This window comes from Chaetodon trifascialis, chromosome 22 (genome assembly GCF_039877785.1).
Source record: "Chaetodon trifascialis isolate fChaTrf1 chromosome 22, fChaTrf1.hap1, whole genome shotgun sequence".
Classification (NCBI taxonomy): domain Eukaryota; kingdom Metazoa; phylum Chordata; class Actinopteri; order Chaetodontiformes; family Chaetodontidae; genus Chaetodon; species Chaetodon trifascialis.
Window position 1 is genome coordinate 4,922,046 of NC_092077.1, and position 24,846 is coordinate 4,946,891.

The 24,846-nt window shown below is 42.7% G+C and overlaps 2 protein-coding genes across 3 annotated transcripts; one reads left to right on the forward strand and one right to left on the reverse strand.

The window, feature by feature from the left end:
* Positions 1 to 2,065: 2,065 nt before the first annotated feature.
* Positions 2,066 to 20,956, forward strand: slc26a5 (solute carrier family 26 member 5). Of its 2 annotated transcripts, XM_070991875.1 has the most exons (18): positions 2,066 to 2,286; positions 3,741 to 4,040; positions 4,903 to 5,042; positions 5,495 to 5,605; positions 8,576 to 8,757; positions 9,040 to 9,204; positions 9,348 to 9,583; positions 9,777 to 9,924; positions 13,119 to 13,232; positions 13,357 to 13,434; positions 13,696 to 13,791; positions 14,408 to 14,514; positions 14,670 to 14,739; positions 14,848 to 14,940; positions 18,478 to 18,579; positions 19,047 to 19,253; positions 19,432 to 19,486; positions 19,956 to 20,956. In XM_070991875.1, exons 2-18 carry the CDS (start codon positions 3,859 to 3,861, stop codon positions 20,102 to 20,104), a joined length of 2,235 nt encoding a protein of 744 aa, XP_070847976.1. In that variant the 5' UTR covers positions 2,066 to 2,286; positions 3,741 to 3,858; the 3' UTR covers positions 20,105 to 20,956. The 2 variants fall into 2 exon arrangements, with proteins under 2 accessions (XP_070847976.1, XP_070847977.1); XM_070991876.1 differs by lacking the exons at positions 18,478 to 18,579; positions 19,047 to 19,253; positions 19,432 to 19,486; positions 19,956 to 20,956 and adding an exon at positions 15,012 to 15,096 and having other exon boundaries at positions 2,101 to 2,286; positions 14,848 to 14,975.
* On the reverse strand, positions 20,915 to 24,834 carry psmc2 (proteasome 26S subunit, ATPase 2). The gene is made up of 12 exons (XM_070991877.1): positions 24,667 to 24,834; positions 24,340 to 24,377; positions 24,144 to 24,225; positions 23,937 to 24,036; positions 23,490 to 23,621; positions 23,312 to 23,384; positions 23,055 to 23,150; positions 22,636 to 22,800; positions 22,462 to 22,549; positions 22,020 to 22,222; positions 21,794 to 21,890; positions 20,915 to 21,201 (listed from the first exon to the last, which is right to left on the reverse strand). Exons 1-12 carry the CDS (start codon positions 24,734 to 24,736, stop codon positions 21,044 to 21,046), a joined length of 1,302 nt encoding a protein of 433 aa, XP_070847978.1. The 5' UTR covers positions 24,737 to 24,834; the 3' UTR covers positions 20,915 to 21,043.
* Between the last annotated feature and the right edge of the window lie 12 nt (positions 24,835 to 24,846).

Genomic DNA, 24,846 nt, shown 5'->3' on the forward strand with positions numbered 1-24,846 from the left:
ATCCATACAGTAACAATTATGATGGTCATTTGGCTCTGCTGGGATGATGGTGCAATGATAATCAGCTTCCACATTTTTGCTGTCAAACAAATATCTCAGAGAAGGAAAGAATCTTCATCATTGTTTGGAAATGTGTTGTGTGTTTGAATGAGAATAAGTTGAAAGAATTCTAAACTTCAGGCCATTACACATCAAATCTGGCATAGTTTTATTCATCTTTTCATCAGGGAAGCAATAAAAAACACACAAATTGACACTATGACACTATGGCAGCCTTAAAGCTCAGTGGTGTCATAGTTGTCCCATTAAAATAATGTCAGATCAGTTCATTTTGTGACATCATGTTTACAGCTGAATGTACCTTCTGAATACATTTCAGATTACACTCTGCAGTACATGGTCACTCATTGACAGAAATCTGTTAACTCTTTGGCTGTTATTGCCCCCTAATGGAAATAAACTGTTGATACAGAGAGACAGGTGGCATCGATGCGTCGAATATGTCTGTGTTTCACATTCAGTTTAACTTTAAATGTACCCATTGCATGTTCTGCCCTGCATACAGTACACAGTATATGAACAACATGCTCTAGTTTCCCCTTTTCTTTAGTTTTTATTTGCGGATGTGATACTGTTGGCTGGGGGTTTGATCAGATCAGTATGATCAGAGAAATTACAAGTAAAAGCCTATTTATTTATTTATTTATTTATTTATTTATTTATTTATTTATTTATTTATTTATTATTTAGTCTAAGAAGTTGCTTTCACTGGACAGAAAGGGTATCTCATAAATAGCTACTAACTAAAGCTGTCGGACAAATGTAGTGGAAGAAAAGTAATTTGCCTCTGAGACAAAGTGGAGTAGGAGTAGAGTGTCATAAAGTAGAAATACTCAAGTAAAGTACAAATACCTCGGATTTATACATGTACACATGTATAGTACTTACAGTACTGAGTTACATTATAACACTGCAAAGCCAACCTAACCCAAACATAAAACTTCAACGTCATCATTAACATCAATATCATCATGTTTGGAAACGGAAATCTTTGTTTAAGGAGTATGTGACGTGGAGAAGGATTGCGACCTTTTTTAATTATTATTTCTATAAATGTTGAACGTTCAAAGGTACAATGTAGGGAGATATCATTCAAATCCTCTGTTGATTTTGTGCCGTGACTGAAAAGACAGCAGAGGGAGAGAGAGCCACGTGACCACCACATGTCAGTGCTCGACAGGGGCGGGGCTGCTCTGTCATTCAGCTTCCTGCCCCTAAACAGCCGGAGATCCACAACAGACAAAAGCTCTCACTATGACAACAATTTGGACTACCAAAACGTTTCACTTTCATTCGAGGCTCACGCCATGGATGTCATCCAGTTTTCAGCGACAATATCTTGTCAATATACTGTATTTTACACTGACAGCATTGTAGGCAATGGAAAATAATTTGAAAAATGATTAGCTATCAATATATGTATCGATATGATCCTTTTTTTTTTATCATACTGCTCAAGCAGTTTTTCCTGAGTTACATCAAGACAAATTCTGTATATGATTGTTGTTTTTAATTTGCATGCACTTGTTTGACTCTTCTACCTGCTCTATAGATGCTGCTGTAAATTGGAATTTCCCATCGCGGGACTAATAAAGGACTATTGAATTGAATTGAAGTGGGCATATTTGATCAAAGAATAAATCAAAAAAGCCAAGAAACTACCCAAACATTCAATGCTAGATACATTTGATACTGGACACTTTTTGAGACTCATTTCTGTCTGTATTATTCACCAGAATTTTATTGAATGCGATTTTAGAGGGCTTTAAAACAGCATTAAAACCTCCATGTCAATAAAATCTACTCAAATACAAATGAACAGTTAATAAATGAACAATGAATAGAAAATGAAAATCCATATGGGCATATCTGTCGACAGAAAGGTATATATAAGAACATGAAAATAATATTTGCCAATTTCATAGTTAAATAATATGCTAAACTGAAATTCGCGGGAACAAAGCATCTAAAGGACTACAAACTGGCAAGAGGAGACCGCATGCGTGAGGCTCAACGCCTATCTTTGTAGACCGGAAAGCGAAAAGGAATTTCACTACACAGATGGCCATCGCTTCAACACAGACAATCTTTAGTCCCCCACAGGCGGTAGCTACCGTTTGCAGCCCAAGGACGTCGTCCTTGTTAAAGTTTAACTCAAGAGGTCACATTATATCTTCATATTCTCCTTCAGCCGGCAGCATCTCCAGGAGCTGGAGGAGTGCGGAGGTAAGAGCCGTGTCTTTACTAGCATCTTTGTGTTAGCTTCAATGCTGAGCTGTGGAGAACCAGAAAAAGGGCTCTCCTGTCAAAGCGAGGATAGTACACTTGGACACTGGTTAATAGTTGTAACACGAGCATTATTGTTCTCATAGTTTAGACTTCTAAAGTCGCTTTTTGTTTTTTTATGTCGCGTTTGCCAGCTAACGACAAGGAAAGGGCAGGAGAAGAAGCGCGAGCCTCTGAACCGTGTGTGCGTCAGCGCTGATTGAATGTGAAGAACGATGAGTCTGATCCGTCAGGTCACACTATAAATCATTTTCTTCATTTTATAACCTAACAGAACTCTGAAAAACACCAGAATATCGTCGATTAACTCTGTGTGTCCGTGACAAAGTGAGAATATCGGAACAGGTCAATTAACAGTACAAAACTGTCTGTTGTATCATCATTAGGGCAGGTCAGCTGCTTTATTTCACACGGTCTGTTTTACAGATACACACTTTCTTTAACATGGAAATGACATGGACATGAAATTGCATTTCACAGACAACACATATTTACAGCTGTAATGATTAATCCATTATTTGAAAAAATCTAAATTCGTTGATTCCAGCTTTTGAAATGCGGACATTTTCTGGTTTCTTCACTCTTCTATTAACTGAATATCTTTGCGTTGTGGACAAAACAAGTCATTTGAGGACACCGGCTTGGGCTTTGAGAAACACTGATCGAGATTTTTCACCATTCCCTGACATTTAATAAACCAAACAACTAATCGATTAGTCAAGAAAATCATCAAGAGATTAATCCATAATGAGAACAATAAGTTGCAGCCTTACTTTCATAAATTCAAAGAAAAAATATAACTGTTAAAAAGTTTTAGCATCATTTATTTATCTTATAGTTGATTAATTCAGTTGGATCCCGACATGCACATGTATGGATATGCTAAAATTTTGTATTGAATGAAAGCTTTTTCAGTCACAGGAGATAAGCTTACTTTAAGTTCACTATGAAGTCATACATAGACTGTATGTCACCCTGCTGCGTGTTTTCTGTTACATATACAGTATAAAACAAGCTACATTTCCATGTATTTGCTTATATTATTGGTTTCATAGATGACGAAACACAAAAGCATTTGATTGCAGGACTGACACTTCAGCTATGAAACCTGTCACACTCTGACAGGAAGGCGAAAGGAGTCTTTACGCCAGTTGATTTTATCCAGCAAACTTTGTCCCAACAATAGATCACATGTAATACAACCCACTTTGTTGCATAAACTGGCCAAAGACCAAATATTTGCTAAAAATCTGATAAGTCTCAGTACAAAAATGCACAGACACAAAGGCCTGGTTGGTTATCTTTCGCTCTGGCTCTTATCTAAACGTAGTGAACCAAAAGGCAGAAGTGTGTTGGAATAATATCTATCCTGTCTTCTCTTGCCAACTGAGCAGAAAGAGGAAGTGCAGACAGTTGGAGCGGTTAAAGGAATGAAGTTGTACCATTCAGAACAATGACGGAGACCTGAAAGCAGCAGAGTTAAGCAACACCGGAGAGACATATCCACTCAGCATGATGAGCCCTCCTGTCTCTGTTATGGATCAAGAAGAAGCTGCAGCTCGGGAGGACGCAGGCGTGCAGCTGATGTACAGGATAGAGCGTCCAGTCTATGATGAAGCCTTCATCCGCTCACAGCTTCTCCATCGCAAAGAAAATTCTACCACCCTCCGGCAGAGGCTGGCAAACCAGTTCCGGTAAGTTTAGGCTGAGGAATTTACCTGTGGATATGTCCTGCCGAAGTGCTGTCATGCAAATCATGGAATCCCTGTAGCTATATCCATACAACACATCAAGGAAATATTCCCACTGGGCTCAATTAACTATGAAGTGAAAATGCTTGTAGCATTTTTCCAGGGCAAAAATATCATCATATTCAAACATCCTGTTTCATCTGATTAACAGCCTGAAGATATTTAACTGACATAAAACAGAAGCCTTTTATTTGACAAGAATTAGATATTGACAGAGTGGATGCATTGTTGATTCATTTACAGTTGACTGATGTTGACTTACACAAAGTGCTTGTCTTCGTGCCTCCAGCCTGTTAACGTGAAGGGAGTCCAGCTCTGTCACAGGCCAGCCTGATGCTATATGATTAATGAAATGAATGAGCAACAGCAGTGAGTGACTGTCCCACCTGGTCAGTTTGAACATAAGGCCACAGTTTGTGGATGGAGAGGAGCATGATGGAGCATGTGGTGGCCATTTACTTTATGTCAAGTTTAATTCCTTGGTCAGTTTAATCCTCACATCTCCCTCATGGTGAGATTTAAGAAGTATATCTTGTCAGTGTTTACCCATAAAGATGTGCTAACTTCATAGCTGCACACATGACTAGGAGTCAAGTGTGTGAAGCAAAAATATTTTCCTTTATTCAGGAAGAGGAACCTCTTGTGTCATACAGAATTTGACCTTTTGATGGAGCAGGAACTACAGCTGTAAAACAATACGGATTCCAGGAAAGACTGTGTGTAATTGCTTTTTTTCTGATGGGGTTGAACTAATTATTTTTTTGATGACAAACTGATAAATTAATCCACTTTTCTCCTTTCAAAGATGCTCATCAGAGAAGGCCAAGGCGGCAGCTTTGAGCTTCCTACCAATTCTGACATGGCTGCCCTCCTATCCAGTCAAGCAGTACCTGTTTTCGGATGTGGTCTCAGGTCTCAGCACAGGAGTCGTGCAGCTCCCTCAAGGTCAGTACCCTGCAGTTACTTCTCTTACTTCAGAACATCAAACGAGGGGATATCTTTGGAAGAATGGTGGAGTTCATCTTTTCATCTGCAGACTTGAAGAATCTATGACAGAGACCAGGAAGGATTGTGGGAAACAAAACAAACACCTTATTAAGACACTTTATTTCTCAGCCAGCTGTATGTTTGAAGGCCTAACAAACATTACCTTTACAGGCTGATGAAGTCAGCAACAAGCTTCTACAGTAGCGTGAGCCAAGTTTGGAAAGGCTAGTCGTCTGGAATGACAAAAGGGTTAAGTGTATGAAGGGCCAGCTTCCAGCTCCCGAGGGGCTGCGTTCAGCTTCACACTGTCTCTGTTTTGGTATCTCTGCAGTTCTGAAGTTGTGATGCAATCACTTGACTTCTGGGACTGTTGAGCTTATTTCCCTCCGTCCCTCTCCTCTACTCCACAGGACTCGCCTATGCTATGCTGGCTGCTGTGCCTCCAGTTTATGGCCTCTACTCCTCATTCTACCCGGTCCTGCTCTACACCTTCTTCGGCACGTCCAGACACATATCCGTAGGTGAGAAATGAATGTAAAGCTTCGTGTGGAGGTCATAAATCTCCTCCTATAAACTGTGGTTGGTGCCTGTATGGAGATTCAGTAGGCACCTGTTACCGTATGTCCCTGTGTGTATTGTTCTGGATGTGCTATCAAGAAATAATCAGCCAGTGGCTTTTTCACACAGCCAGGTTGCTCCTCACACTCATTTAGCTGAACACTGATCAACTAAAACTGCCAGCCGTCTCCGTCCTGCTCACACCCACAGCGGCCACAGCGCTGCTCTGGGTACTGACTCAGTGAACTATGTGAACTTTCACAATCTACAGACTGGTCCAGATTGTGAGATGAAAGATGAAGTCTTCTTTGAGATGCCACAAGGAGGAAATGTTTTCAGTCAGATGTGATAACTGTGCCCTCAGCTGACATCAGTGGCAGGGTTGTGAAATTTCAGTGACCCACCCAAGACGTCTCACCCATCTGACTGCTTTCTTTCCCAGAAAGGGTGCCAAGTTATCGCAAATGTCAGCTCTAAGGTATGACTCCATCAGACAAATGGGCACCATAAACTAAACTTGCTCAACCTTTTAAAACAAAGGAGCTGATCTCAACTGAACAGCAGGAAGCAGTTGGCTTCACTGTATAACGGCCTCTGCCACAAATCTTGCCTGATAGCAGGTTGCGATGGAAATGATGATCCCTTAAGGTCTGGCAGAGAGTGAGAGGGAAGAACTCGGCTGCTGTTAAAAGTGGCCTTTTCACTCCAGGGGACACACACTCACATTCATGTGCTGTGCAGCACTTCGCCTGGACATACAGGAAGTGATACTAAGGTGAATTCCATCTATGATTCAGACATGATGATGATTGACAGAGGACTGCTGTGTTTGTTTTGGTGTTACTCTGTTGCGTTTTCCTGCAGTGAGGGCCAATGCTGGTAAAAAAGCGAGCAAAGGTATACAGTTATGTTTAGGCATAAATCTAGCTGTACTTTCATGTGGATGTGTGTTAAGCACTAGTGGGAGAAAAAAGTGATGCCCATGTCAGTATGACGTCATCATTTCTTCACACCTTCAACCTTTGGCACAGTATTTCAAGTAAATTTATTCTCATGGCGTTTTAGTACCATTCACATGCTGTTACGTTTGTTAATGTTCATCCTGGTGCAAATTTGTGGTGCTCTTTAAGGCTGTCAGTGGCCTTTTCACACAGCCAGGCTGCTTTCCACATACAGAGCAGGATGATGAGCTCAAACTGCTAACCATCCCTCAGCTCAAGCTGGTCAGCTCAATTATTTATTTATCTAATGTTTACATGTATAGGGACAAGGGTGTAGCATTGAGCGATGCCACACGTCACATCATTTATAGCCTTATAATGAATTCGGGCTCAACAACAATACACAGAAGACAGTAGAAAACACAAACGGAACTATGAATACAAACATTAAGAACACAAAACGACAATACAAGACACAGACTGTACAAGAAACGTCACATCAGTCATTACTGCTTGACTGATTTCGCTTCAAAAATGGTTTTGGTTCAGGTTTAAAGTCCCGGTCGGGATCCAGTTTGAGTTCTGCCAGTAAGCAGTTCCACATGCCGATCCCTCGAAGAGAAAAAGCTGTTTGTCGCCTTACAATTCCTGTTGGATGCTCCACAAGTTACTGAACCTGAAACTGTGTGTGGAGCCACAAGGTCACCACCCGAGGAGCCTGAGTATACAGACGTTGACAGATGAGTTTAAAATGAGCACATTTAATAAGATGATCAAAACTTTATAGGAATGTGGCAATAATGTGATTTTATCAGCTTCCTGTCCAAAAAGTTTATTGCTCAATTGTGCATCATCACGAGAGGCTTGGTTGTCATAAATGCTACCTGTGACCAAGAGGTTGTGCAATAACTCAAGTGTGAAAAGATCAGAAGCTTTGTTCAGGCTGCAGGCTAATCAGATTTGCTTCTTAAATCACATCTCTAAGACAGACTATCTACACTGTTATTTGCAAGTGATCAGATTAGATTTGTTTGTCCAGACATTAGCAACCTAACTGTGTGGGTTGCTGTGGTAACAACATAGGCATCAGTAACTGTGAGCACTGGTGACGGGGAGCATGAGAAATGGCGACCCTTCATATCCGTCTGTGAAGAGTCATGCTGGATTGTTCAGAGGTGGGTTCTGCTCAGCTGCTCTGATGCACTGCTGTCACTCTGGATTTGACGTCATTGTGTGTTCTGTTGCGATTGACACAAAAGACACTTTCAAATCTGATTTGAGCAGCCTGAGTCTGGACTGAGTCTATGCAGCTCTACAAATCTGATAATGATAATAATATAAAGAAGTTCCACACTGGTCCAGATTGATTGAGGTGTTTTCATGTGCTCTCTGCAGCTACTATTGACATGAGCAGTGGGATTGTGAAACTTCCGTGACCCCACTCCCTGCCTCTCACCCATCTATTTCCATTCCAAGAAAGGCCTCCAAGACATCTCAAATGTCAGCTCTAGCCTTTAACTCCATCTGACAAACGAGTAGGATAAACCAAACCTGCTCAACATTTTGAAACAAAAGATCTGATCCCAGTTGAACAACAAGACACAGCTGGACTCACTGTAAAACGGCCTGTGCCTAAACTTTAGCCTCATAACAGGTAGCTGTGAAAATGATGATCCCGTAATGTCTGGCAGAGAGCGAGAGGGAAGAACTTGGCTGCTGCTCAAGTGCTGGACAAGATGGCCTTTTCACTCAAAGGGATACTGCACATGATCGGGTGCAGGCACACACTGACGCACACAGTTCAGGTGCATGATTGTGTGTGTGTGTGTGTGTGTGTGTGTGTGTGTGTGTGTGTGTGTGTGTGTGTGTGTGTGTGTGTGTGTGTGTGTGTGTGTGTGTGTGTGTGTGTGTGTGTGTGTGTGTGTGTGTGTGTGTGTGTGTGTGTGTGTGTGTGTGTGTGTGTGTGTGTGTGTGTGTGTGTGTGATCTGCAGGCACCTTTGCAGTGATAAGTCTGATGATTGGGGGTGTTGCAGTGAGGGAGGCCCCAGACTCCATGTTTTACATCCAGCCTGCCAACGGATCCAACATGTCTGCCGTCCTGGACATGGCGGCTCGTGATGCCAGGCGGGTGCAGGTGGCCGTTGTGCTCACAACCCTGGTGGGAATCATCCAGGTCAGCCTTGAAAAACAACCAGCACTCTCAGCCAGGCGTAACTGCCTTCAGCCCCCACAGAGCGTCTGTTATTTGGTTAAAATACACAGTAAAGTGATACAGCTCTCTGAAATCTTCTCACGCTCAAAAATCGCTGTTTACCCAAAGGATGTCTGAATCCCTGTTGACGTATCCACACGTTGAATGAATGTTTTCGTTTGAAACAAAACTGTGTAGCTTGTTCTTATCGCCTTACCTCTTCCTGATGTCATGCTTTCTTCGTTCCTTTTTCCTATCTTTCAGTTTGTCTTAGGTCTTCTTAGGTTTGGCTTCGTGGCGATCTACCTCACAGAGCCCTTGGTGCGAGGCTTCACCACAGCAGCGTCCGTGCACGTCGTCGTCTCTCAGCTAAAGTACCTGCTGGGGGTGAAAACACAGCGCTTCAGTGGGCCACTCTCTGCAGTTTATGTGAGCTTCTGGAGGGTTAGGAGGGAGTTAGGAGAATTAGCTTTTTACTGCATTTTCTAGGTCTGGTTGTGTTGCACATTTGCAATAATCCATGACTTCAGTGCATCACAAATGGTCCCACTGTCCTGCTTCTCTTACCCCAGAGCGTCAAGGCGGTACTCAGTGACATCACCAGCACCAATGTCACCACCCTCATCCTGGGCCTGGTTTGCCTCCTCTTCCTGTACGTGGTCAAAGACCTCAACGAGCGCTTCAAAAAGAAACTGCCCATTCCCATTCCTGGAGAGATCATCGTGGTCATCGTGTCGACTGGCGTCTCGTATGGCCTGTCCTTATCAGACGACTACAAGGTGGATGTGGTTGGGGAGATTCCAGCAGGGTAGGTTGTTACCTACCTGGAATGTTGCAGAATCCAGTCAGTGGATTATATGATGAAATATATTATATATTATTATATAATATTATAATATTATATTATATGAAATATATCATCGAACATGTGTTTCATCTTCCTTGGGTTCATTTGTAGTTTCCTGCTCTTCTTTAAAAAGTGTTACCTTATGTGTCCTCAGGCTTCTCCCTCCTGCCGCCCCAGAGTTCTCCCTGTTGCCCAGCTTGGTCACAGACTCCTTTGCTGTAGCAATTGTCGGATTCTCAATGGGCATCTCACTGGCTAAGATCTTTGCCCTGAAGCACGGTTACAGTGTGGACGGCAACCAGGTGAGTCTGACGTGTGAGGAGCTACAGATCCCGGAACAGTGAGCTCTACCTAACATTGTTTTTGGTGGCCTGTTTTAATTTTAGTCTTAGTCTAGTCTTTGTGTCAAGCTGTGATTTTAGTTTTTATAAGTTTTAGTCACGTTCATACTCTTTTTAGTCTAGTCAAGTTTCAGTCGACTAAAAGTCTGAGCATTTTAGTCTTATTTTAGTCAGAATTATCTGTGACTATTTTCGTCTAGTTTTAGTCAATGAAAAATGTATTTTAGTCTCTTTTTAGTAATGCAATTCTATTTAACCCAGTCAATTTACTATAAGTGCCTAGTAGTATAGATGAAACCAAAATTTTCTTTTAGCCAAACCCATTTCACAATTCAAACAAGGTTGTCTTATTATATTATTCTTACCTTATAGACTCAAGAATACATCCATTCCAGACACAAAGACGCTCTGATTTGAATTTACAACATATTTATTTTATCATGCAAAGCCAGTTGGCCGGCCACCGGTCCCGTTCTCTGTGTCAGCTGTCTGTCGTTAACGCTAACCTTCCGCAGCTGCATCTTCTAAATAACGCCGCGAGTGGGACCTAATGCTGTGACGTCGCCTGCGACTGCGCAGTGCGACCTGATGCAGCCCCTGAAGTGAGACACAGGAAACAGAAATACTGCAAAATAATAATAACAATGCGACTAAATGAGACAAAATCACGTTATAACATTTCGTCTCATCTCGTTTTTTAGCACATTTTAGCAGAATTTTTATTTTGTAATCCACATTTAGTCTCGTTTTTATTCGTCAACAATATTGCATTTAATTATTATTTAATTATAGTTATTGTCACATGACCAGCATTTACGTTGTGTCTCGTCTCGTTTTCGTCACGTGATAAAGGTTCGTTGATGATGACATTTAGTCATAATTTTCGTTGACGAAAGCAACAGTAGCTCTGCCATGGGCCATGCATGCTAACCTGACAAATGCATTTACACATGCTTAAGTAACCACGTTAGGCTTTCTAACCTGCTTTTTATGTGTGAGCACATGCAAGACAAAGACTTCAGATAAGAAAATATTGTTGACACAAGAGAGTGGTGAGATGAACTGAGTCTTTGCAAGAGTCAGTTTTGTCGAGTCGAGTGTTGTTTTGCAGCTTAATGGTTTTGTGTTGTAGGTTGTCAGGTGGTTCCACATTAAGCAGCAGAGCAAATATTTTCTATTCCTGAAGTCATGAAACCTCTCACGAAACGTATGAAGGAGTTTTCTCACTCATCAGCATATTCAGTGTAAGGCTTTATAAAACGGAAAGGTGAAATCCGGCAATCTGATTTGCTGTTAACTGTGATATAATGAGTGTATACCAGAGCTACTATTCTAAAAAGCCTTATCACTGCATATCACTCCGCTTCAGCAACAATGTTTCCATGACAACATCCAACTGTTACAGTACGCAGCAAAAAGTAGCCGGTTTAAATCCTGTTAAAATCCTGCACCTTGACAGTGACTACGACACTTAGGGCTCTATAGGATGATCTGTCACTGTCTGATTGAACAGCCTCATGGAAATTATGTTTTACAATTCTTCACATTATTTACTAACGAAATTCGTTAAGGCAAGTAATTTGGTGCTTTTAAAGTCACGATATTCAGATGCCACCGCTGCGTCTCCAGGTGCCTGCTGCGATGTCACATAGTTGGCTTAATAAAGTCAGTGATCACTCAAAGCTAAAACTATTAAAAAAACCTCTCATACATTGAGGTTTGGGCTGCACGGTGGCGCAGCAGGTAGTGCGCCGTGCCTCACAGCAAGAAGGTTGCCGGTTCGTTTCCCGGGTCGGGCCTTTCTGTGCAAAGTTTGCATGTTCTTCCCGTGCATGCGTGGGTTCTCTCGGGGCACTCTGGCTTCCTCCCACAGACCAAAAACATGCTCATTAGGTTGATTAAATTCTACTCTAAATTGCCCCTAGGTGTGAGTGTGAGTGTGAATGGTTGTGTGTATGTGCCCTGTGATTGGCTGGCGACCGGTCCAGGGTGTACCCCACCTCCCGCCCATTGACAGCCGAGATAGGCTCCGGCCCCCCTGCGACCCCGAAAGGGATAAGCGGCATAGAAAATGGATGGATGGATGGACATTGAGGTTTTGGGTGGATTCTTCCAGACCACTCACTCATAGTTAACTGTGGGGGGGCCTTGCATGTTTACGTTATGGGGCTGATTGTCAGCGAAGCAACAATATATCCATGACAACAAACTGTTACAGTATGTAGCAAAAAGTTGCTGCAGGGTTTTGACAACTTTAACAAATAGACTAAATTAGTTGAATTCACATGTTTAAGGTTAACTTTCACCTCCAGATGGGGTTAACAATGGTAGAGTTGATTGAGCAGTGACTTTCTCCCGAAAAAAAGGCGAGGAATAGACGACATGCAGAGCTAATGTACGGAGAGGTGGGACTATTTTTTCACAGCGGGGCTATTTTATTAGATAATATGTATTTCTGTTTAATTAAAAACTACATGAAAATTATTATGTATTCCTTTTTCATTGCCATTATTAGTAACTGTTTTATAAAAGCTAAGGGGGGCAGAAGAACACCCTTTAGCGGTGGTATATGTTGTAATTAGTGGGAGCCCTGCGCTTGTTTCTCTTCAACGAGAAGGCTTCATTGCCTCATTTGTCGCCACATATAACGCAGAGCGAGCTTGGTGTGTGAGAATCACCTGAAGCGATAAACCTGTATTTTAGTAGGACTGCTGATATTGTCTCTTAAATGCAGCTTTCTTTTTCTTGGAAGTTGTAGGCTCTTCTTCTTCTGTCTCATAATTTGGCCTTTCCCCTTTCAGAAGAAGTGCTCCAAAGACATTTGTTTTTTACTCATTTTTGCTAGCTTTGGCTTACTTTTTTACTACCGTATCACATGCCCGAGATGAGTGGTTTGACATGTGTACAGAGGCACAGGCAGATGCACCTGATTTTCAAAATAAAACTTCTTTCAGACTCTGATGGTCAATAAAATAGTTTTTGTTCAGTGTCTCTGTGTGGCCTGGTGGCAATTAGGTATGAATAATCATATCTGTCACACTGGGCAGTCTGGAAAAGCAAATTGACGCATATGCGCTTGATGTTGTAGTTAACCTTCTCTGGAGCTCAGTGTAGTTTACTCTGTCAACATCTGAGAACAAACGTCTGTGTTCCAGGAGCTGATCGCCCTCGGCCTGTGTAACTTCATCAGCTCTTTCTTCCAAACCTTCGCCATCACTTGCTCCATGTCTAGGAGCCTGGTGCAGGAGAGCACTGGTGGAAAAACGCAGGTATAACACACACACACACACACACACACACACTGCATTTGCTCGCTTGACTAAGTTGCCGTTGTAAAACCATGATCACAATGAGAGACGACATTGACGCAGTTCTCACTGTATTTGCATTCAGATCGCAGGGCTGCTGGCGTCTCTCGTGGTGCTGCTGGTGGTGATGGCCATCGGTTTCATCTTCCAGCCGCTCCCTCAGGTGGGTGAAGCTGTGGAGCTGATGACGCAGAGCTTCCCGTGTGGCAGCTTGGCGTCACAGGCGGAGCTGCAGACGCTCTTATTTTCTGCTCAATCTGTTGAGCAAACAGTGACTGACAGCTCCACTGATACAATGTTGAAGTCACAAAAAGAGAGTTGATGAGTTAATGCTTCGAGATTTACCTCATGAGGTCCAAAGACTGCCAGGAGACTCTGTCTAGTTTTATTCTCATGTTGTGCTTTCCTCTGTTCTGTGTCGCAGACTGCGCTGGCTGCCATCATCATGGTGAACCTGTTGGGGATGTTCAAACAGTTCAGAGACATTCCTAGTCTGTGGAGGACCAGCAAGATCGAACTGGTCAGTCTGTCAAGTCAACAGAGACATCAGAAATGTGTTCAGTGTTCAGTCCCCAGACAGCAACCCACTGAAAACCTGGAGAAGCCACACCAGAGTCCTGTTCTGCACTTTTTTCAGTCCACTGTGGTTCTTGAATGGGTTTGTTTTTAGCTGGTAGGGAGCTCAGGAGCACCAAATCTAATCTGATTGGTGTCCAGTTTTACGTCAAGAACCATGTAGAGTTCTGACCTTGTAACCATGATGTGATTGCAGATTCTAAAAGTTTTAAGCTTACAGGAGCATTTAAATAATGTTAAGTAAGTTAGAGGGATGCAAAGCTGTACTTTTAAGTTGCTTAATATATGGTTTTGAAATAACAATAGCTCATTGTCAGATCCATTGTCATTCCTCTCCTCTGTTTTGTGAGAGATGATGACAGAGATGACTGGCAGCCTCTGACAGTGACAGAAGTGTCACTCATCAGAGGCTGTTTGTTTTGTCACAGTGTGACAAAATAAAAAACCTTCCCTGTTCTTTCCCTCTCAGATGAGGAAATGAGGATGTAGCTGTTAGTATTTGACCTCTGCTGTAATACTTCATGTTGCTGTATTTCTGTTTCTTCCCTCTTCTCTCTCAGGCCATCTGGCTGGTAGCCTTCGTAGCGTCTGTGCTGCTGGGCCTGGATTATGGCCTCCTGGTGGCCATTGCATTCGCTATACTAACAGTCATCTACAGAACACAGAGGTGCTGATAATGTGCAGTTGCTTGTCTGTTTATTTCTTTGTTCTTATCACACACCACATATCATAGCATGTAAATATACTTGTATGAACAGGATGGATGTTGCTGCAGGCCTGCTAGCAGGACAAGTGTTTCTGACCTTTCTCCTTGTCTTTCAGCCCTAAAAGTGCCGTCCTGGGCCATGTGTCCAACACAGGGCTGTACTGTGATGTGGATGAGTATGAAGAGGTGGGTCTGTCAGAAGAGAAAAGAGTAGTGTGAACCCAGGCTAACAATGTCACACTGAGCCTGCTGGCCTGAACTCTGAACATCTGCGATTGGTGTTTTTGTTCCCAGGCGGCTGAATATGAGGGGATTAAGATTTTCCACTCCAACACTTCAATCTACTTTGCTAACAGTGACCTGTATGTGAACGCCCTCAAGGAGAAGGTAATCTCGGTCTGAATGTGTGAGTGTACGTGCAGGTTTATGAAGTGCTGCACAGAATGTTATGTATGGAGGAAAGAGCTATTACAACTGACCAATACTCCAGAAAAATTGGGATGCTGTGTAAAATGCTACTGAAAACAGAGTGAAGCTTCTTTTCACTGAAATTCATCAGAGCACAGCACAAAAACAAAATATCTCATGCTCAAACTGATAAACTTTATTGTTTTTGTTTTTTGTGTGTTTGTACAGGCCAGTCTAGTACCTGCACTCTTTTATTATGAAGCCACACTGTGGAATGTGTCTTAGCTCAGTTTAAATGTTGACTGCTGAAAGACAGATGGAACCAGGAAACATGCTATATATCTATCTCCTATCTAACAAAGCACTGACTGACTGAATGTGGTGTAAAGGCAAGAAGTCCAGAAATATGTTTAATAAGATTTAGTGAATTTGTCCTATTTAAAGGAATAGTTTGGCATTTTAGGAAATACTGACAAATGTCTGAAGGAGTTTTGCTTTCTTGCCAAGAGTTAAAAAATCTCATGTCTGTATAGTAAATATGAAGCTCAGGCTTCCAGGGTGCTTTTTGCTAAGCTAAGCTAACTGACTGCTGGAATTAGTGTCATAGTGTCAAATCAACACATTCACTAAGTATTATTATGAAAAAGGAGATTACCATGAAATGAGGTTGTTTGCTGAAAAGGAATTTGTCAAAAAAAAATCAACAATACATCAAATGTAAATGACCTGTGGAACCACTTTACAGGGGTACTGAGGACACGATGCGATAAATTTATTCCGCACAAAAAAGAGGAAAGGCGAAGCAACAAAGGCCACACGATATAAAAATCATAGAGAAGATCAGAAAGAAACGTCGATGTTGGCAAAGATATCTAGAAACAAGGTCGGGACAGAAATTCATGGAGTACAGAAGACTGTCAAATCAGGTCAAAAATCTCATAAAAAAAGCCAAGAAACAAACAGAGAGAAATGTGGCGAAGGAGGCCAAACGAAACCCGAAGAAGTTCAGGCAATATGTCAATGGTAAAAACCAGTCTACGTCAAGGTATACCTGACCTTGTTTACCGTGGGGGCGACGGGGAAGAAAAAAGTACCACAACAGACAAGGATAAGGCTAAAGTGCTATTAGAATATTTTAGAAGCATCTTCACAAAGGAAAATATGGATGGAATACCTGATATACCATTTAAGAATCTTGAGACAGTGTTGAAAGATGTGAAGATAACAAAAGATCGTATTAAGAAAAAAATATTATCACTCAACATAACAAAATCCCCAGGCCCCGACAGACTGCACCCAAGGCTGCTGAAAGAACTTGCAGAATTGGTATCGGAGCCACTGGAAAAAAGTAGTAGTAAGGGAAGAAATCATATCTCATATGAGAAGAAACAAACTCTTCAGCCCCTGTCAATATGGCTTCATAGATGGAAGGTCCACTACACTACAGCTACTTTATGTATTGGATGACTGGACCGAAACAATCGATAATGGTGGAACCATAGATGCCATGTATATGGATTTCATGAAGGCCTTTGATAAAGTGCCACACGAACGTCTGCTCAGAAAAATTGAATCTTATGCGCAGGTGGGCCCCTGTTAGGATGGATAAGAAGCTTCCTCACTGGAAGAAAACAAAGGGTTCGAGTGGGGGATGAGACATCAAGATGGGCCCAAGTCACCGGCGACATACCACAAGGCTCTGTTCTACTTCATTTGTTTTGTACATAAATGATCTGCCACAATCACTTTGGAACAAATCTAAAGCAATTATGTTCACTGATGACACTAAGCTGTATGCACGAACGTACACGGTTGAAGAGAAAGAGGCTTTACAAGAAGATTTGGATAGTCTCTGCCAGTGGTCATCTTTATGGCTCCTCAAATTCCACCCTGATAAATGCAAAGTAATGTCGCTGGGCTATAAGCAAGATGAAGTCCCACCAATCTTCAATATGATTACACAGTCAGATGACGGCTCCACAGATAGAGTCCCACTTGAAAACACAATATGTGAAAATGATATTGGTGTTCACATAGACAATAACCTCAGTTTTAGAGATCACATCAGTATCAAAATGAAAAAAGCCAATGCTGTTATGGGAGTCATCAGAAGAACATTCGATTACCTGGACCATACCATGTTCTTGCAGCTTTTTAAAAGTCTGGTGTGGCCTCTCATTGAGACATCAGTATTGGTATGGGCGCCTTATAAGAAATCAGATATAGCTGAAGTAGAGAGAGTGCAACGCAGAGCCACAAAGCAAGTGCCAGACATGAAACATCTGGACTATCTGCAGCGCCTCAAGAAGCTTGGTCTTCCGACATTGGTATTCAGGCGCCTCAGAGGTGATATGATAGAAGTATTCAAAATAATGTCTGGAATTTATGATAATGAGGTTACACCAAAAATACCTAAAGGAAGCACCTACACCAGGGGACACCAGAAAAAGATCTTCATAAGGAGGGCAAGACTCAACCTACGAAAGAAGTATTTCACCCTGTGAATGGGCCAGATCTGGAACAAACTACCTGAGGAAGTTGTTATGGCAAAGGATGTCAACGCATTCAAGCGACAGCTGGATAAGCATTGGAAGGACCACCCCTGCCAATACGACTTCACCAAAGACCCATACGACCCACTAGCCAACTAGATGAAGACAACATATAGGAGCTGGACGCAGGCTGCTTCCTGCAGCCTGCGTCCAGTACCCAACTGAACTGAACTGAACATAGTCGGCAGACATTAGTGTGGTATTAATTTTATCTTATCATCAGTATGGATGTTAACAAAGAAATTTTGTCATATCCACATACGGTGCTAAATTGCAGATTATTAGTGGTGAAAATGACTATGAGGAACATCAGGTGGTTCCACATTAGACAGCAGAGCAAACATGTTCAGTTCCTTCAACATAGTAATGTCCACCATCACACTGACAGTGTCTATCGCTGAGTTTCCACGTCAGCTTTTCCTTCATCTCTGTGAATTATTCCAGACAAACAGCTCTGCAGCAGCAACAACAAGACTCTCTTTCACAAATTCTCCATCTGAATGAGGTTTCAGCCTCTTGGCCATTAACTCACAAAACTCACCCACAAAACTTGCCTGCTGAACACCGTCTCTGTCAGAATGTGGTCTTGTGAAACTGCTTGTTGAACACCCAAACTCCACAAACTAACTTTATCCAACTGCACTCGTCCTTGAAGCTCTCCAGTTTAGCTTCTTTGTAGCTGTAATGACACATTAGCATTCTTCATCACTGTGAGTGCGTCCCCACAAACTAACAGACACACTGACTCGTCTTTGACTTCAACAAAAATAATAATCATTTGTCCATTTCTCTTGGAAACCAGCAAACCATGCCAGGGAATGAATGAGTCTTTGGCATTTGCTTTTTTCAGTTTGGAACCATATAAGCATGGACAAAAGAAGTGCCTGCTAGAAGAAGGCTGCTGAAAAGGTCATCACAAACTGTTTCACTGATGTGTCTGCTAATATTGATGATGCATTCACAGACTGGAGTAAACCCGGCACACTTACAAGCTGCCCGGAAAGCCCGAATGAAACAGAAGAAGGCAAATGGCAACCGAAACTCTGCGCTGAAGATCTGTGCCAGGGTGAGTCGGTTGGTAGCTCGCTGCCTGTGTACACAGTCGGCTCTGTTGACAGTGTAAATATGCAGCATGCTGCTACATGTCACTTAGGGGCTTGTGTAAATCCTGGACTGATGGAATACCTGTTTCCCAGGCACATTAGCAGGGTGTGACTGATCCCTCGGGGTTTTATTGGATGATGGTTCCCAGGCTTTGGTGCATTCATATTCTCCAATCCATGAATACAATATTCATTTAAATAAGATAAATAAATATTCATTTATTTTTAATGGTGAATTGAAAAACGGCATTTTCATCCTTGTCATCAGACGGGCATATGCAAAGCTTACAAATGTACATGTAACTGTGTAGAATTTGCCCTTTTCTGACTCAGTCGTCACACCAGAACATACAGAAAGATGCTAACCTGACATGCTCTGTGGCTTGTTAAATTCCCATCGTAAACAATGTGCTTCTTCCCTGGGTTCCAGTATAAGGAGCAGGGAGTGACCCATGAGGTTTTGTCCCAGAAACACATGACGGAGGAGCAGAGGAACGGCCAGCTGGAGGACAGACACAGCGAGTCAGACTTGGAGGAAGCCGTCTTCCTCGAACCTCTCAGCACTGTCCACTCCATCATCCTGGACTGGACGTCTGCCAGCTTCATCGACTCTGTGGGGGCCAAAGCCATCAAACAGGTTCTTCCCTTTTTTCAGTGGAGGATATTATTGGTATCAGGTTTACCATGACAACGAGTGTAGATGCAAATGCTTGTTTCATTCCTGTGCTGTCGCTGTCAGTTCAGGGATGCTTGTATGTTGCATCCTGGTGTTCAGGATTTGACCTCGGGGAGTAAGTTGCCATCTGTCTCTGCAGGTTATTAAGGAATATGAAGCTGTGGACGTTCAAGTGGTCATAGCCAGCTGCAGCAGTAAGTAATCATGATGACTTCTCTCTGGATTTGTTTATAGCATTACTGCAGGGCTAACCTGATGGGAAGTAGCCCATGGAAACTGTTTGGAAAAGGGCAGGCACTTTCAAAAAGCACTTGACCTGTGATTGGATCAGCCATCTATCTACCAAACTTCAACCAATCAAATCAATAAACTATATGATGTAGTGGGATATAACTCATGCTATAGCAGCATCTATGCTAACCTCTTTAGGAGCCACCAACACCTCCCTGGAGTGGAATCAGAATGTATTGCAGGGCTGTTGGATTATACTGTATATGTTGTAGCTACAGACAGCCCCCTCTGTCCTCCACAGCAGTTTTGTACTGTTTTGGATGCTTTGTTTTAAAAGTAGCGTGGAGCACGTTGGTCAAGCTAGTGGGCTGTGATCAGGTTCCTTAATGGTACAGCAAAGACTGATCTTGTGTCTCTGCTTCTGTCTACAAGGAAACCTACTGTCTGAGCTGGACGCCTTACAGTTTTTCACTGGGATCGTGACTCCAGACATGGTGTTCCCCACCGTCCACGATGCTGTGCTGCACTGTCAACACTCAAAGTCCTGCCTGCCATCTGCTCCAACCAGTGACACAACCTGACGTGATGACGCCTGTAACTGAGGACAAATCGCAGCAGCAAGATCCTGACCTGGACGGCAGATATGGGAGGTTCTGCCCCCCGACTGTAGGAGTGATTAACTTTGTCTCTATTGATGATGGAGTGTCACTGTAGAGATGATCTGAGCAGTCATTCATATTGAATAATGTTTGTAGTCCAGGTGGATGTTTTTCTCTCTGCAGAGTCTGACACCCTTGTCATCTCAAAAGTGCCCAGAGCAGCGAGACACAAGGCAGTTTTATGAAGCTTTTATCCAATCAGAAATTCAGGATTTCCAACTGACATTCCCACAGCCTTATTCCTCTGCATCCTCTCTCTCGAGTGGATCGTCTCGAGTTGCACTTTGAAAGTATTTTTATATTTCTCTTGAAGGTCTCACTACGCTGCTGGGAGAAGTACATTTTAAACTGCTGTTGGTCCGAACAACCTCCTTAGTTTCTATAAGACTTCACAAATGTCTGTGAAACTGACTAGAAGCTGCCCATCACTGTCATGCTGTATCAAAGGTTTATGGTTACTGAGAAGTTGTGTATTTGTGGATTTGAGTGTATTTTCCGCTGGATTTCCGTGTGATTGTGTATTTATAGTCAATCTGCAGTGTCATAATTATTGTTACAGTACACCTGTACTTCTGTCTACTGCTGGGTCAGAGTGCAACGTAATATTGTACATGCTATAGAATAACAAGTATTCTATTTTTAAAGCTTGAGTTGTGCTGTCGTTATATAACACAGGAGGCCTTTAAAGTTACCATGTGATTATTTTACAATTTAACAAAACTGAGACTTAAATCTGGAATAAACTTTTATTTTAAGTGAACAAGAATGACAACAAAGGGACAATATTTTTTGATTCCGCTCTCTGTTTCTCCAGGCAATAAAAAGCCAAAGTGGAAACTCTCACACACACACACACACTTATTAGTTGTAAGTCATGTATCTGGGGGTGGCGCTGAACTTGGCGTAGGATTTGATGACCTTGTTCACCGCCTCCAGGAAGTCTTTCTCTGTGGCGATCTTCCTGCGAGCTCTGATGGCGAACATGCCAGCCTCTGTGCACACGCTGCGGATCTCAGCGCCTGGCAGGAAACACGTCAAATTCTGCTTACACAATGTTTTTCAGGAGCAACAGGAAATACTGTGCAGAGAATTCTGCACTAGAATTCAAATTTCCCCTGACTCGTCATCTCTGTCCTGTGAAAACCATATACCATCAAAACATCAACTTTTCATGACTTCATAAAAACTGTTTTCAGCTTTGTGGCAACATATAATTCACTGGGAATTTCAAAGGTTTTATTGAGCTTAAAGAGAATGGTGATCCTGTAAACACACAGGGAACATTTAATCCTTTTGGTTTATCTGAAAAATTCCAAAATCACTATGTTTGGAGATCCGTGGTTTTAATTGGACAGTGAAAAAAATGGTGTTTCAGGGCACTCTTGTGGCCAACCATCAGTACTACACTTAACTTTTGACTGGTTGAACTAGAAGCTTAATCAGTGTTACAGTGAACCTGGAACCATCATTTCAGAACAGGACAGAGGGAAATCTAATGTCAACCGAAGTAAACGAAAAAAAAAAGAGGAAAACACGAGAGGGAAGTCACAGAGAGAACGTGGGTTGTTAGAGGACAAATGCGCAGGCTGAATGCTGCTGTGTCTGTCTTACCAGTGCTGTTGGGACAGAGGCGAGCCAGCAGTTCAAAGCGAATGTCTCTCTCCACACTCATAGAGCGGGCGTGAATCTTAAAGATGTGTGTGCGACCCTGAAACACAACAACTGGGGTGAGGTTACGGGTCCATAAAAGCTGAGAGGAGTACAGTCCAATTTCATGACTAATAATGCTGCTGATTTACAAGAATATGTTGTCGTGTCTTGCGAGCTCTTAACTCACCTCAAGGTCAGGCAGGCTGAACTCGATCTTCCTGTCCAGACGTCCAGGTCTCATCAGGGCCGGGTCTAGGGTGTCTGGTCTGTTGGTGGCCATCAGGACTTTGATGTTGCCTCGAGGGTCGAAGCCGTCCAGCTGGTTGATGAGCTCCAGCATAGTCCTCTGGACCTCGTTGTCTCCACCAGCACCATCGTCGAAACGAGCACCTGGCAGGAAAAACAAACAGTAAGTTTCCACGTTAATGCGAAAGTGTTACGTGGTGATAATCATTTTCTTAGTAAAAAAAATAATAATAACACTCAGTACTTCACGATAGGATACGTTTTTATGGTTAATTTTAAGATTACTGATGACCAATAATGTTCCCCTGATGTGATCATGGGCATACTAGAGTAACAATACTGCAAATAAAAACACAAAAAACACACAGTAGGGCGCGCTTTACCTCCAATTGCATCGATTTCATCGAAGAAGATCAGGCAAGCCTTCTTAGTCCTGGCCATTTCAAACAGTTCACGCACCATCCTGGCGCCCTGCAAAAGGATGTTTCCATTCATCAGGACTCTAAACAGCTGCTACTCTTTGCCTGGCCTGTTTCTCCACCTCCTCTCACACTTACCTCTCCCACGTACTTCTGCACCAGCTCGGAGCCGATGACTCTGATGAAGCAGGCGTCGGTCCTGTTCGCCACAGCGCGGGCGCACAGGGTCTTTCCAGTGCCGGGTGGCCCAAACAGCAGCACACCTTTTGGAGGCTCTATGCCCAGATTAACAAACCTCTCCGGCTGGTGAGCAGAGGACAGGGAGGAACAGAAAGATCAGTCAGGATGGATGCATGTATGTCTCTTTCACATGGCTTTCACTGAAGCTTTTTTTAATTCATTCCTGCTGGCTGTTCTAGACTGGAAACTTAACCTAAGACCTGATTATTTACAGAGCAAGAGTGTGATGCCAGGTCTGTCACTTAAAATTGAAATTGCTTCAAACTGGTGAATGGACATCTGGCCTCAGTAAATGCTGCTCATTTGTGGACACTCACATGGAGCAGGGGGGTCTCGACCACTTCTCTGAGCTTCTCAATCTGTTCCTTACATCCGCCAACGTCACTGTAGGTCACATCAGGCTTCTCCTCCACCTACAGCACGAGAACAAAGAGTTGGTGCTGCAGCTTTTTGTGAAACTCACATCAGGACAATGTCGGAAAACGACATAGATAATCGAGAGGCACGTGTTGAATGTCTCAACACACAGATTTCTTGACGACAGTATTGTTCTCATAACTGGGTGGATTCACACCTGCATCATGGTGACAGTTGGGTCAATCTTAGGAGGCAGAGGAATATGGATCTGATACTTGTTTCGGTCCACACTGGAAGAGAGGACAGAGGAGACAGCAGATTATTTCACTGGACATTTGACATAAATGTGACTTTTAAATGACATTTGAGACTTTTAAATAATACATCCGCCTCACCCGACTCTCATGCCCTCCTCGATGTCAGTCGGGGCCACCTGGTCACTTAGGTCCACCACAAACTTGGCAAACTGTTTGACGTTGATAATGTATTTGGGGTCCTCGGAGTCTGCATTGATGATCTTTGTGCATCTGTTTCAGTAATACACAGAAAAAGTAAACATATGGGACTACAAAATGGAAATACTGTTCAAATCCAAACATGAAAGCAAAGATGTCTCTTGTACTCGCAGGAAAGATGATAAACATTGTTTACAGGCCATCATGCCAGATTAATTCAGATCTGTGAGGCGGAATAACTTTTATTCCATTATTCTGTCTCAAATTTTCACATTAATGCAGAAGGAAAATGCATTAAAATCTTATTATCTTGATCTCTGCCACAAAAATATACTTAACAGACTCAAAAACACAGATTTCTTCTAACTGTCGGTCTGCTAGCTTTACCTTGCTACCTGCAGCGGCTGTTCACTCTGCAGAGTCTGTTTGTCAGCTGCCAGATCCCAGAGAGCTGGTGGAGCCAGGCCGGTGTCTGACTCCTTAATGCCTGCCAAAGCCAAAAAACACAAGCCAGCATACAGTCAGAACACCTAAAGCCAGTGGTTTCCTGAGAACATCACTGACTGTAAACATATGTGTGGTTTTGTCGCCCACCTGTCAGCTCGTTGATCTTTTTGAGCAGCTGCTGGATGTCATCTTCCACTTGTTTGATCTGTCTGGAGTAGGTGCTTTGACCCTGATGATGAGCAGCAAGGACCACATTAGAACAACTTTAAATGAATAATCATTCAAACATGAGAATTTCGTGGATAGATCTAAACGGGTGCAACTTTGATGTGGCTATACTTACATATGTCTTCAGCAGGGCGATGTCCCCTTCATCCAAAGCTGTGAGGATAAGACAGGGTCAATGAGACAGCGTCAGCGGGCCGCTAGCATTATTGACCAACTGCTCGATGCAATTTATTTCATCATGGCTACACGTTTTATAGCAACTGCTTTCACTGCACACATCTTAAATGTTACATTCATCAAACCATGACAGCTAACGTTTTCTGAGCCTGTGGCTAACCGGAAAGTTTAACTAGCAGAGCTATTGTTAGCCAAACAGCTAAAGTCGGCAAAGAAGATGGGCTGTTTTTAAGAAATCCATTTCCTATTTAGATATAGTTGTTACCTCTGATAGGTACGTCATCCTTTTCCTCTTCCTTAGTCTTCCTTTGGTCGTCTCCTAAATAGTCCGGCATTTTAGTCAGAGAATAAACTGTTTGTCACGAAAAGACCGAGCTGCTTCAGCAGCCAAACTGTACCATTACACAGCAGCTTTGAGTTTCCGCCACTGTCCGCCAGTCACCGG